Here is a 14,275-nt window from a genome sequence, read left to right on the forward strand (position 1 = left end):
GCATCGCCAAATGGCTTTTAGGCAACACTGCCTGCATAGTAGCGTTGTGTCATGCTTTGTGTCACGTGACACTACCACGCAGTAGTAACAAGCTACTGCACAATCAGCATCTCTTGTAGACATGACCACTGAGTTCTGCTTCCCCCAACTCAGTTTATGAAATACTGTATTTGGGATTCCATGAAAATGGATGGCATAAACCCCCCCTGAAATAAGTTAAGAACTGAAAATCCTCTTTTCAGTTGGAGAACTCCAGCTCATTTCATTCATACTATCCACAGAAGAAAGGAGAAAGGCATGTACCACAAGACCTACACTGAACTCTAGTGAAATTAGAGTTAAAAGTGCCATTCTCCAGATAGGAAACTCGTTTATTCAACAGCCACAAAGAAACAGAAAAGCCAAGGTCAAAGTTAATACTAAAACTATTCACAGATGACAGGGACCCTGTAAGCAACTGAAATGTAGTTTCACTGTGAAGGCCATCCATGAGACTTTGAAAGCTGTCCTACAGAAAACTGGATCAGATTTGGGTGGAAATGTATGAATAGGTCTCCCTCATCTTCATGAAATGTTCTGGTTACGTGGAAGGTTTCTGAGACTATTAAAAAGTTAGCCAATTTCCAGGAACAGACATGCTGCTGAATTCTTTTTGGGCTCTTATGTTATGACCACCACAGTAGTAACTGAAGGATCAAAATGTCAAGTTCCAAGCTGTTAAGGTCTGAAGGAAGGAAGGTCTGAGGAACTGGTTTAGTGAGGAAGGAGACTTTTAAGAAACCCTGAAGTTTCCAGCTCAGGAACATTCTCTAGATTCCCAAAGAAATCAGCTGTGGTTTGAGTGTTGCCAGGATTGCAGATACTCAGTCTCATCTCTTCTTAAAATGAAAATGAGAAAATGGGGAAAGTACCAGGGGGTAAAAAAAGAAGCTTCTATCAAGCATGATCAGAGATCCCAATTTCTGAGAACAAAATGCAAATACTTCGGCATTATGCTCAAGTCTGGATGTGGAGGAAAACACCCATAATGCAAAAAGGACAGTCACGGCATAGTCAGAAATGTCATAAAACAGCATTTGACTTGTATGCAATGTATTGGCAACAGGAGCAGCCTGAACATTTTGCCTACCTTTTGATGCATGTTGCTCTGGATCACAAGTCCTGTTTCTCCAGAAGGTAGCTTTATCGTCCAGCTTCATGCTTTTTGTTCCCACTGAGCAATTTACCTGTGCCACTGCTGGCTAGCTGTCACTAAAACTGCAAGGAGATTCCTGGGAAACTGGCGAATTACGGGTATTGTGGTATTGCTAACAGCTTCTGTGGCACTAATCTCAAACAAGTTAGAAGCATCAAGTCATTTGCATAACATGTAATGCTCACTCAGCATGTGTCCAAAATACCAACATGATTATGAGCTGCTGTCCCTGAGAGATGATTATCTGAGCAGACCTCTAGAAGAGAAAGATCTAAAGAGTGGACTTCAAGCATTTAAAGCGAAGCTGAGGTTTCTTATAAATGACCAAGCATACCACACAAAGAAGATGCAACCAGATATAAAGAAGTTCCCTTGAAGTACACTTTCAAACATCCAGGTAGTGTGTATGAGTATCTTTTTTCCAGTCACAGTTATCAAGATCACATCAACTTAGACAATAAAAAAGAATTAGAGGAGATTCCCCAATCACATGGACCTGAACCACTTTAAAAATCCACTCTGATCCCCTACACAAGCAGTAGCACATGCTTTTCCAAAAAAGTGAGATACCTTTAGTGGTCAAGTCACCTCCACAATCTTCTCTTTGATCAGCTAGTGACTGAGTTCCTGGAGGCTCTTACTGTGAGGCACATTTTTTAGACTTTAATGTACTGCTCTCCGAAGTCAAAGTTTTTTTCTAATGTCCTTCAAAAGCAGCAGTTCCCAAATTGGTACGCGTACCACCAGTGCTATGCAGAGGACCTGGAAGTGACACACGGAAGGCCAGGGGGAGAGGCCACACACACCTAGTGCCCAGCAGCAGTCTGCTGCACACAGGCAGGAACACAGCGCCATGTCAAGCAGCACCCAATAGGTAGGTGTGTTGTGGAGAAGCGGGAGGACAGAGCAAGGCCTCCACGGTGAGGGAGGTAGTGGGGCAGAGGCAGGGGCTGTGGTGAGGGTGAATGGGTGCCCAGGCTAGGTGGGGAGATGGTCAGAGCCTTGGCAGCTCATCCAAGGGCAGTGAGGAGGGGCTTCCCACCACTGCGCACACCCCAGGGGAGGCATGTGAGGCACATGCCCCCTGGATCTGTGCGTGAAGCAGAGGCTGCCACTGCACACTGAGCTCTGCACCATGCTGCTGCTGCCCTGGGAGCCTCGCACAATGCCATGTGCCTGCTACGCACTAGCTGCATCCTCTTCCCTGCCTGGTGGCAATGGACACATGGCATCCCGTGCAGCTATGGAAGCAGCAGTAGTGTGGTGCAGAGCACAGCAGCAGCCCGCTGCTCCCTACACGTTCTCTCCTCAGGCCGGCTCATCCCATCCTTGTGGCAGGGCTGGCACAAAAGTGTCCTGGGACTTTTCAGGGATGTGGGGGAGGGGGGACTCCCCCTGCTGGGTGCACCCTGGGGCAGGCATATGGAGCACATGCCCCCCTTCCTGTGTGCAGCTAGAAGTGGGCTGCCCACTGGGCTCTCCACCATGTGGTATTGTCTCCAGACCTGCACAGGATGCCATCTGCCTGCCATGTGCTGGCTGAGTGCCACTGTCTGCCCGGTGGTGGCAAACAAATGGCATCCCATGCAGGTCTGGAGGCAGTGGGGGTGGAAGAGGGAGTGCTGTGTGCACTCTGGGACAGGCATGGGAGGCACATGTTCCCTGGATCCAGGCGGAGGCATACTGGTCTCTGCACTATGCTGTTGCTGCTGCTGCCTCTGGAATGCCACGTGCATCCTACAAACTGGTTAAGTGCCTCTGCTTGCCTGGCGGCGGCAGGCAGATGATGTCCCGCACAGGTCTGGAGGCAGCGCCACGTGGTGCAGCGCCCAGTGCACAGCCTGCCTCCATCCATGCACAGAATGGGGGCACGTGCCCTCCATGCCTGCCCCAGGGTGTGCCCAGCAGGCGGGGAGCCCCCTTGTGTTTCTGGAAAGGTCCAGGCCATCTTTGTGCCAGCCCTGCTGCAGGAACAGGGTGAGCCAGCCCAAGGGGAGAAAATCCCCGGGGAGCAGTGGGCTACCACTATCTCTGGAGCCACATGGCGCTATGTGTGCCTGCCACTGGTGGGCAGGCAGAGGACACAGTGTAGCCAGTGTGTGGCAGGCACGTGGCATCCCATGAGGCTCCTGGGCCAGCGGCAGCTGAGTGCAAAGCCCAGTTTGCAGCAGACAGCCCACCTCTCCCCCACGCACAGATCCGGGAGGGCACATGCCCCCATGCCTACCCAGGGTACATGCAATGGTGGGGAGCCACACCTCCCCCTCAGCACCCCAGATGAGCCTCCCGCTGCTCTGTCCCACGATCCACCCTGGCCCCAGGGTCCCATTCACCCCTGCCCCGCTCCACTTACTCACTGTGGGGGCCTTGATCTGCCCCTCCCCCTCTGCCCCTCCCCTTCCACAGGCTTACCTGTTGGGTACTTGTGTGTGTGTGTGTGTGTGTGTGTGTGTGTGTGTGTGTGTGTGTCACTCTCAAGCCACAGCCCCCTCCCGCCCCCCAACCCTGTTGCTGGCCCTCACTCCTGACCCACAGTACGCTGCATCACCCCTCCCACTAAAGACATCCCCAAAAGCATCTTTGGATGGGTAAATTTACACTGTTCTTTTCCAACTTACAACTGTTTTATATGGCTACCGTAACTGATAAAACAATGTTTTATGATTACTAAAGGTTTTGATGTTGTTTTAATACATAGCCTGTTGCCTATGTGTATGAAAAATTTGCTGGTGGTACTTAAGGTTGTATCATTTTAAATTGGTGGTACTCAGTCCATCAATTTGGGAACTGCTGTTCTAAAGAGTTGACTCTAGAACTGAAGAAAAGTTCCAATAGCAATATAACCATTCCCATTACTTAGGGTAAAATTGCCACCTACTGAATATTCTGTTGTTTACAGAGCCAAAGATCACATTAGCCTTTTTGGCCACAACCTAACAAATGGAGCTCATGTTTAGCTGCTTATCTATATCTGCCTTCTTTTGAGTGTCACTGCTTTCCAGGACAAGTTTCCCCTGACCTGTAAGGGGAACAGTATGCTAACACAAGAACAATAGTTCTGACATCTGGCGGGAAAAGGAAGATAGGATACTTGATCTAGGAAGAATGTAAAACAAAGTCATTTCTCAAATGAGTCATGGAATAATCTCACTTCCAAATCATGCTTCCATTACAAATATAGACCGAATAAAGACACAATTCACTTCTTGTTGAAGAAGCTATAAACAACTCAAACATGACACCTGGGTGATGCTCCAAGGATGATCCTAGGATTGTAGCATGTATGTCTGGAAAAGTTTATTTTATTTCTAAATATAAAATTACTGGCATGGAGGACTGAAGGAAAGATCAGAAATGTATCTTTGAACTTTGTAAGGTACATTTTTGTATGACATTTAGGATGCGGTTGAGGTGGAACAGATCTAAAAGAAAAAAAGACGACATCTGGTTTTCTCTCTCAGATTAAAGGCCCTTAAGGCAAGCACATTCACAATCTCTGTTTGAGCTGTTGAAGGAAAGTCAACATTTACTTCTGTCCTACAGAGCCAGAAATGCTCACTAGCACCAACAGAACAAGATGGATAGAATGACTGGGTCTCCTCTGTTTTTTTGATACAAGAAAAAGCAGACTGTTCCATTAACCTAAAGCTACGAGAGGTTCATCTGAAGCAATCATCTGACAATGTGGACCCACTGAAATAGAAAGCCGAAATGAGTAATAAAGACAGTGCAAAATTTATTTTGATGCAAAACCTGTGCCTATCTTGGTACACCCTTTATCTACATTACATGTACAGTATTGTGACTGTTGAAAATAGCCTTGGCTCCAATATTTGCCCATTTGAAAAGCTTTGGTTTAAACAACAACAAAAATGCATGCTACTTAATTGGAGCTGTTAATTGGCTCAAAGGATGGCTTTATGAGGAGCTTCAAAAAACAGGCCAAAATCCTATGCAGTGCAGTCTGAATTTCTGTCACTGAAAAACTGTCCTGGGCTATAGTATAAACAGTCAAAAAGCCTGAGGTTGAATCAATTCAAATTTTCTTAGGTTAGTCTAAGCTGCTTAGATTTAACTGATAAGCAAGTGAACAGATAGTCACTTTTGATTCTGTAAATGCAGCCGCATCCTGCAGTGGCCCAGGCCAGAAACTCAGGGGTACTAGAGCACACCTCCTTGCTCAGCTGGAGCAGGCAGCTTGGGCCAAAACTAGCCCACCCACCCTGACGGGGAGGGGAGGTTGCAGGGGAGGTGCAAAGCATCCTGGGATGCTGGGGGATTGAGAATTAGTTTGAATCTGGAGGGCATGTAGACAGAAATTCAATAATTCTGATACTACATACATCCGGGTTCATCTTAAACCTCTTTCAGCCATTTTGAGAGCAGTTTATGTGCATTGAACTTTTGCTGCATTACAGATTTGAACTGGTTTCCGATCACTTACACCAGTTTGTATGTAATTTCTGTCCCTAGCCCTAGAGTCTGTCTTGATATTAAAATGACTGTCTTCCCATGGCATATGTAGTTTTCTTGCCACTTTCCTTTTTTGGCCTCATGGCTTAAGTCCTTGCCAGTTTAAAGAACATTCATGAATTTGTGGATGATCTGATCCGGCAGAATTTTTCATGTCCCTATCCCACATTTGAACTTTGTCCAAGAAGTGGGTGAACTCTGTTTATATTCTAGATAACATGCATCTGTTGATTACCCTGCCCAAAGCCCTTCTTGTGACAGCAGGTTCTATGCTGACAAAAAAGCAGACTCAAGGGTAGTCAAGAGAATGAGTGGCCTCCTCAGGCAGCAAAGAAGGACTAGTAGCATCACTGTTCTCTCATTTGATTTTTCTCCAGTTCAGAAAGGGTGGAAATCCACAGAGAACAATCTGGTGGTCAGATATATAGGATGGCACATTCAAAGAGACAATCCATTGATTGTATCTTCTTAGGAGAACAACAGGTCTTTGTCACTGCTTTTGGCTGCAAAACAAGTCAATCACCAGCTGAACTGTAGCACCATTTCCATGTGGAGGCTTCTCCTCTGAAGAATCTACTGATTTTTTCTGCTCACTGCTGCCAAGGTGGGATCTCCTTTTGATAGTTCTCACAGGGTCTTGAAATGGCTCCCTGCCAGGGAGATTAGCATCAGGTTCTTCTCTTGAAAGGCTGGTAATTTGGCTTCTTTCCATGCTATGGGTGACATGTCATCAAAGTCGATACATACAGATTTGTCATCAAAGTCAATACATATTTGTTCCCAACCTATGGAACAGCCATCTGCATGACAGCCATGGCAAAGAGAAAGAAAATAGGGATTTATTATTTACTATCGTGTTAAAATTCACAATATAAGAACTAGGAGTCATAAAATAAAACTAATAGGTAGGAAGTTTAACACTAACAAAATGCAGGTTTTTTCACACACCATGTAATTAAAGTATGGAATTCATTGCACACTTTATGTTGTGGAAGATGACAAGTTTAGCTAGATTCAGAAATGGACTGGACAAATTCTTGAAGGAAATGAACATCAGTAGCATGGGAGTTAGGGATATAGCCTCCGAATCAGAATTTCCTAGACCTTAAATGCTGGAAGCTGCAAGTAAGATGGGAACAGTGGAAAAAAAACCCCTGATCATAGCCGGTTCACTCTCCCTTTCAGCATCCACTCTGTCACTGTGTGGCACAGGATAGAGGACAGGATGGACCTATGGTCTGACCCAGTAAACAGCAATTCTTCTTATGTTGTCAGCTTGCATAGTGTCAAATCGTATTCTTTTGTAATCCCTGAATGGGACCATAGTCTACGGTTGCTACTCTGTTTGTTGCTGCCTCTTCATAAAAAAACAGAACAGATTTCCATCAGAGAAAGTATCACTTTGTTACAAAGCTTTGCAAGCAGCAGTGTGGGATGGAAGAAGGGCCTTTCTGGTTTGCATGAGTCCTCCTCATCCGACTTATCAAGTTGCAAGACACCTTTATTCTCCATATACATCCATAGGTTGCTGTGTTGGTGTTTCCAGGTGCAGATTAGTCTTCTTCACAATGAAGAGCCTTCTAGTTTCTCTCTGTAGCTATTTTATCAGCTCTTGAATCTTACTATCATAACCAAATGTTATGTAATATAGGACATGGCAAGTAGATTCCTTCCCCAGGTCCTTTCAGTAAATAGACAGTTGACTAAGTGATGGTTGAACTTTATTTATAGGCAGGGTGCATCATGTTTTATATTTAATCATCCAAATATTACATCGTTTATCTACCACGTAATTTATATTACATTACATATGATGTAAAAATAAGAAGTGTTCTTCAGGAGGGGCTGATCTTAGTCCAAAGTGTATGACTGATGTCTTCCTGGAACTAGGAGCATCAGTGACCTGGTTAAGGACAGGTCATCTTCTCTGTGAAAACCATCATAATAATTGTAGAGTCTGAGAGGCCAAAGGTAGAAACCTCATTATCACAATGAAGGCAGCAACCCCTCTGCCAGAACAAGATGACCAAGGAGATCTATAACAACTCTTCTAGTCATCAGTCTTAGGGCTTGTCCATCAGGAAACAGATCAGCATTGCTATTCTAGCTCAAGAGCCCTGTATGGACATTCCATTGTGGAAGAGAACTTAGGGAATTATTCTTAGCTAATTTATATCTGAACAGCTACGATAGTCATTTTCTCTTGCAGATAATGTCTTAGCTGCTCCTCAGCTATGTGCCATTAATGAACGCATTTTCAAGCCCACTGAACTTCTCCCCAAGGCTTCAAGACAAGTTTGGCTCTATATTAATGAGTCTGGAAGGTTTCACCATGTTCTCAAAAGCAACACATTGTTCTGGGCAAGTCTTAAAGTGAAGAAACAAAGAGGACATGTTCAATACTACTAGTCCATTGCTACAGTTTCCCATACAACACAGTTTATGTGCCCCTATAAAGAGTATCCACAACATCCAGAAACTATTGCTGGCTTTCCTCATGGAAGAATGTTTTTCATTCAAAGTGTGTCTAACTCTATCCTAACAGCATAGTTGTTCCAGTAAAAGAGATCACCCTAAGAAATCCTTGCCTCTTCCATATTTGCTGGATGACATCACTCTCACACTACTCATTTAACTTGACAGAGGAGAGAGGGGAAAAAAAAAAAGGAATGGCAAGCCCCCTCCCTTGTTAATAAAACTGCCCTTTAAGACAATGAAAGAAGAGAAAACAATTGTTTCCCCTGTACATTTCCTCAGGAAGTAGAAGTTTCACACCTCTCAAGTCATGCAGCAATGACATTTTCCCTTGTTTCAATCAAGTTGCCCTAATCGCCATATCTGTGAAATCCTTACAAAAAGGGGGTTTTGGCACTCAGTACAATTAACACACTCAAGACCCACTGTTTTCCGCTACTCTATGGACCAGTTTCACAGCAGCTACTATCCTATGCAAGCATTAATCCTATGGTCTTGAGAAGAACAAAGGGAAACTGCGAAAAGGATCTCCTTTCCTCAAGCACCAGTTATCTGAATATTCAAGCAGCTTGATTTTTCCACACTGACAGCAGAATAATAAATCACCACGTCTCTTGATACTACTAAAGGCTCTCAGAAGGCTATGCACGAGTGTTTTAATGTCTGTTTCACCTCTATCAGCATAATGCCTGCTACATACCACTGCTGCCATCATTATGGCAGGTGTCTTCCTATCAACCAAAAAAAACAAGACCCAAAGGTTTTCACAACCTCGATCTGTTGCAAAGTAGATATTCAGCTTGGAGATTTAACATTGTCTACCATCCCCAGGAAGCTTGTATTTTTCCCTACATTTAAAAGCATGTGTTCTTGTATAGCTGATCCCAGGTAAAAAGATTAATATCGCCAAATCTGGCTCCTAGCCAATCTTGAAAGAGCAAAAAGATTTGTTAATCCATGGTTTGCAATGAAAAAACCCACCCCAGAAAAAAGAATCACCTACCTTTAACCAAATCTATCTAATCTTACCTTCCGGCTATAATTTTACTCCAAGCACTTCACTTGCTAAGTTTAGCCTTGCACACACACAAAGAAGAAAACACTGATGCAAATCTTTAGTACAAGGTGATTCGGGGGGGGGAGGAGGGGAAATCCTCCTTATAAAATAGGATTGATGAATACTCAAGGGTTTGCAATCAAAAAAATCAACAAAATAGTTGCATGAGAAGACATTGCCATTTTTAGTAACTATAATATGCTCCAAAATGAAATAGCAGTAACATGCTTTCTGTTTCATAAAGGCTTTGACTTTCCTGCTATTATTCCAGTCTTGCTTTAGCACATACTTTATATTAGAATGCGTTCCAGGAAGCATATGGCAATAGAACTAGGTCAACCATTAACCAAATAACAGGAAGCTGCTCTGCAGAGCACACCCTTCAAAAGCTTGCTTAATGAGCTAGCTCTTCAGAATGTGTCCTTCAGTAAGGTTGAAGCTAACACTTAGAATGGTTTTCTTGAAAGCTGCAAGGTCACCCAAGTTAGAAGGCATCTGGACATGCCAGATTTAGAATGGTCCAGCTCACTCTTAAATGCAAAAAGCAGCCTGGCCAGCCATTAGAGATGAAGTACTGGCCCAGCTGCCAACCTTCTACCTTTGTTCAGAGAACACTGGGAATGAGCTCCCATGGCTTCCTCAGGTTTTTTTAGGTGATTACAACCCATCCATCCCATCTTTACCTCCTTCCCACAACTTCATCTTGGACAACATACATCTCTCACTGTAGCACTGGTAGTGTTGAATTGCTGGGCAGCATGCATCTTCACCTTCCCTTATTTCACATATACGCTTCACAAGGGGTCACGGTATTTCCCAGATTAGTCATCTCTGAACACTTGTTGCATTTGTAAAAAATAAAATATTGTTAAAGGTTTGCATTCATGGTGACTTTCCTATTAACTTGGCATCATACCTTTGAGATATCATCATCACTGTTGGTTTCTTCAATCTGTATTTGACCCTATGCAGCCATAAAAATTACTTTCTAAACATCTACAGTAAACTCTGGTTACTTTGCCACTGCAGTGGAAAGGCAAGTTATCCAGTAGTAACCAATAATTAGGAGCAGGTAATCATGGAGGAGGAGGGGGAGAAGCTGCATTAGCTGGGAATCGGAGCAACGATACATTAAAACTTTAGTGGCAAACTAACCAGTTTACTGTACAACTATGTGTGACACTAATTCCAGACAAATTTTGTTGTCCTGTTATTTTGTTATCTTTTAAAAGGTGTCCAATACTAGCACCATAGTGTGCCAAAATTCCATGAAGAGAAATCAATACTGCTTTTTTATTTAGACGTTTACAACTATTATTAGTTTCAAGACACAGACATTCAGAATTAATATGGGGTTCGGTTTTAATAAATATTATTGAGGTCACCATATTAGCATGCAGTGCCACCAGAGTAGAAACAAGTCAACTGGCTGAATCTCCTCATGCAACTTAAAAGGATAATTTGCCAAGTATCTCCTGACTAGCTTATACTCCATGATCAATTTTTCATGAAACAGCGACTGAGAAGCCTCAGACAAATGTTACAATATGACTTCTGGACTGCTATGTACCAGAAACCAATACTATACTTTAAGATCTTTAAATGACATGACTGCCATGGCTATGCAACTGTAGGCAAAGCATGAAGTAGAATGTAGGAACACATTACCATAGGTCTTATGACATCTTCAGAATCATGGATATTGACTCTATTGTCATTAAATTCCCATTTCCTTTTGGAAACATGTTCCATGTTACTGTATGTTGTCTTTTTAAGGTCATTATTAAAATAAATGAATAACTAGAATACAAAGTGCCTTATTTGCTCTACACCACTTCCACCACTGTAGGCATTAAAATGAGGGAAAATAGGGATGCTCATTTTATGAGATGTCACTGGAAGGTAGCATAGCAGTTATGCAGAAAATACATGTTCTTACAGGAATTTACATAATGCATCTGCATGACATCTATTTCCAAATATCATTGGTTTGGGGTAGTTCAGTTATTTGGAGTTCTTCATAATATTATTGCAGGCAAATCCATAGTGATACCTAAAATTTCCAAATATTTCTCACCCAATACTTTCAAAGGCAAGAACTCAGTGCTGCTCCTCCGATGAAATGTACCACAAATTCTACTGATTTTTCAGACAGTGGTTCTAGCTCAGAGTCATCAGAAATAGGAAACAATGATGTATCCACAATGACACCAAGAACAATCGTTATGTGTGATCATATGTCCATGCAGATTGCTTTATATCCTAAGCGATAGCTCCTTACTGAAACAGGCTAACTCAATGGAAAGCTGCCAAGCTTTCAGCGGCAAGATCATCTAAGGAGTTATTTATAATAGACCATATTATAAACAAATAACACCTTTCTTGGTTTAAAAAAAAAAAAAAAAAAAAGGTTTCTTCTTCCATATATGAAAGTTCTAAACGCAAAGAACAGAAAATACTGGTGAAAACAGAACATTACTTCTGGGGAAACGCATCTGATGCTAACTGATCTAAAGTGAGCTAGAAGCTATCAAACCACACTGAAAACAAAGATTGCCAGTCCATGGAAAATAAAGCTTTTCAGAGTGTTAAAAGAAGTATGTAAGGAGAGACAATGAAGGAACTGCATCCTCCACTATTAAAATAACTTCTCTCAACTCTGATATATCCTAGTTGAGAAGGAGCTACTGAAATACAGGACAATTTTATGTAACCAAGATGATGTTCCTCACTATGAGATGGCAGTCAAGTTTCATGTAATTCTTCAGCGTCACTTCTACTTAGGCCTTGAAAATAGCCTCAAATACACAAGATCCAGATTTACAGAACCTGAATCAAAAAATAGCCTGAACACAGGGCCAGTGGAACAAGCAAGAGTGAAGGGTTGAAATTATTACTGGCCAAGACCAGTCTTCATAAACAAACCATGTTTTATGTCCATCCCCTCCTCCCATCCCCAAATTGCTACTGGGAAAACATACCTGTGGGCTGACTACTTCGGTCATTCAGCCCTTAGGAACGTCTGAAGCTAGTCATACCTTGCAGTGCTACCACAAAACAGCATCTAAGAGAAGCATTCATTCAAGTGAGGCTGTAATATTACTCTTTGAAAATCCTGCTGAACAGGCAAGAGAAATTGAAAAGGCTCTGGTTATGAAGTGTAGCTCTGCCATTCCCATTACTGAGTAAGCTCTGGCATGCTCCATGCTGTGACTGTGGGAAGGTGTCTCCAATTTTACAAAGATAAACTTCCAATTCATCTGACAGAAGAATCTACAACACTGCAAGTCACTGGGTTTTCATAGTCCCAAGAGTCCAGCAAGTTTAGGTAAAAAATTCCCTCCTACAGATTTAGGCACTCTAGTGATTGTATTGGCTTATAAAAGTTGATGGCATGATAAGTTTGCTTGTAGCTACCCCCCCCCACACACACACACATACACACCCAAAAAAGGAGAAAAACCTTAAGCTGTAGAACCTTCCACTTGAGAGGAAAGCAAAGACCTTTGTGATAGCTGTCTATGGTTCCTTAGCAATTACATAATCGCAAAGTCTATGGAGTATCACTTGCAGTATATTCTGTACCTTTCTTCATTTCACAGCTGCAGCACAATGTTCTTAAATGATTGCAGTTTCTGAACAAACTGTCTCTGCACTACAGCCAAAAGGATCCACAATGAAACCTCATCTGAAGCTCAAGACTCACATGACTGAACTCCTCTCTTTCTCCAAATTCACTCAACGCTTTTTCCCCTCTTTTTGTAATCCAGTATGCATGCTTTTGGAGTACACTTCAGTTGTTTAAAAAGACAGGTTCAAAAAGAGAAAGCAATGAAAACCTGCTGGGCTGAAGTTTTCAGATGACAAAGCACAAGGTAATCATTTAATACAGAATATGAAAGCAACATAAAAGGACAAGATGCAGAGGGGAAAAATCTACTTAGGCTTCCTGCACTGGCATGAAATGGCTGCTTTCCTTCTTACTGCCAGCTCCAATGCTTCATGTTGACATTACACATCCTGTACTGTAGATCCACCCCCATGCTGCTGCTTGCCCAACAGAATTATCTCCTGCGTCACAGCAGTGGTAACAGAACTGCTGGCTTTGCAGATCTGAAAGCACCATTTCAATACTTAATACATGCAGTAACTGGACATTACTAGATATTCTGGGTTGGTTTGTGGCATTCTCAGCAATACATTACTTGGCCTAACCTTCTGTTAACCAGATGGTCTGTCCTTCCCTTGGGATCAAACCATTAAACTTTATTTTATTAAATTCTATCAAAACGCAGGGACAGTTTACAGCAGCATGTCTGGTTCATCTCCAACAGGGTTGCTAAGATGAAAATGACCTAAAAATAACTGGAAGTACTGCTTCACACCAACAGAGAACAAGAGCTTTTGGAGTAAATATTTAAATGATCTGCCAGATAAAGTACCATGGCAGTATGAACCACATGGATAGCAACTTGTATTATTTGTACACACACACCAATGCATGTTCTTTTTTCACTGGTAGCATTATTCCTGATGCAAGGCAACTGAGGTTTAGTGAACATTGACTGTCACACAAAACTACCTCATAACACAGAACCACCTATTTTATAAAGGCAAAATCATCAACTTCAAGAAACACACGCTATTTTCTGTGATAGTGATATAAGATAAATGAACACCTAAAGACTGCACAGCAGAAAGAAAGTTCATATAAGCTTCATCCTCTATGAAGTCATACCTCAGAAGCAAGCAGATACGAAATGAAATCTAACTTAAGTATGCACTACACATATGCTTCCTCCAGCCAAAATACAAAATATAAGAATGAAGAAGGGGGGGAAATTATGAATGGAAATGAAAATTATCTACTATATTAGCACCTGCTAGCTAATGTGAACAAAGTCCATCCATGTTTCCATACACAATCACAAATGAGCACCTTATGTATTTAGAGGGTAGCTGTCAAAAACTAAGTACATTAATATCATTTCCAAGTGCATTGCTGCAACCCCCAAGAGGAACACTGTGCAACTAGGAATGTGATCTTCCAAACATTTACTCACAGGAGTAATAGC

At 42.5% G+C, this 14,275-nt stretch overlaps 1 protein-coding gene across 10 annotated transcripts in view; it reads right to left on the reverse strand.

Moving 5' to 3' along the window:
* The window catches only part of ZNF462 (zinc finger protein 462), a 126,239-nt gene that overhangs the window by 97,784 nt on the left and 14,180 nt on the right, over positions 1-14,275 (reverse strand). The window contains exon 1 of one of the 10 annotated variants that reach the window (XM_090038905.1): positions 1,130-2,333. The exons of the other annotated variants lie outside the window; for them this stretch is intronic. Within the exon in view, the coding sequence (XP_089895031.1) occupies positions 1,130-1,199 (70 nt within the window). The 5' untranslated portion in view covers positions 1,200-2,333. Of the gene's footprint in view, positions 1-1,129; positions 2,334-14,275 lie in introns of those variants that run through there. 10 annotated transcript variants of the gene reach the window in all.

Source organism: Crocodylus siamensis, chromosome 3 (assembly GCF_052110815.1).
Source record: "Crocodylus siamensis isolate JL-2025a chromosome 3, ASM5211081v1, whole genome shotgun sequence".
In the NCBI taxonomy this organism is placed as follows: Eukaryota; Metazoa; Chordata; order Crocodylia; family Crocodylidae; genus Crocodylus; species Crocodylus siamensis.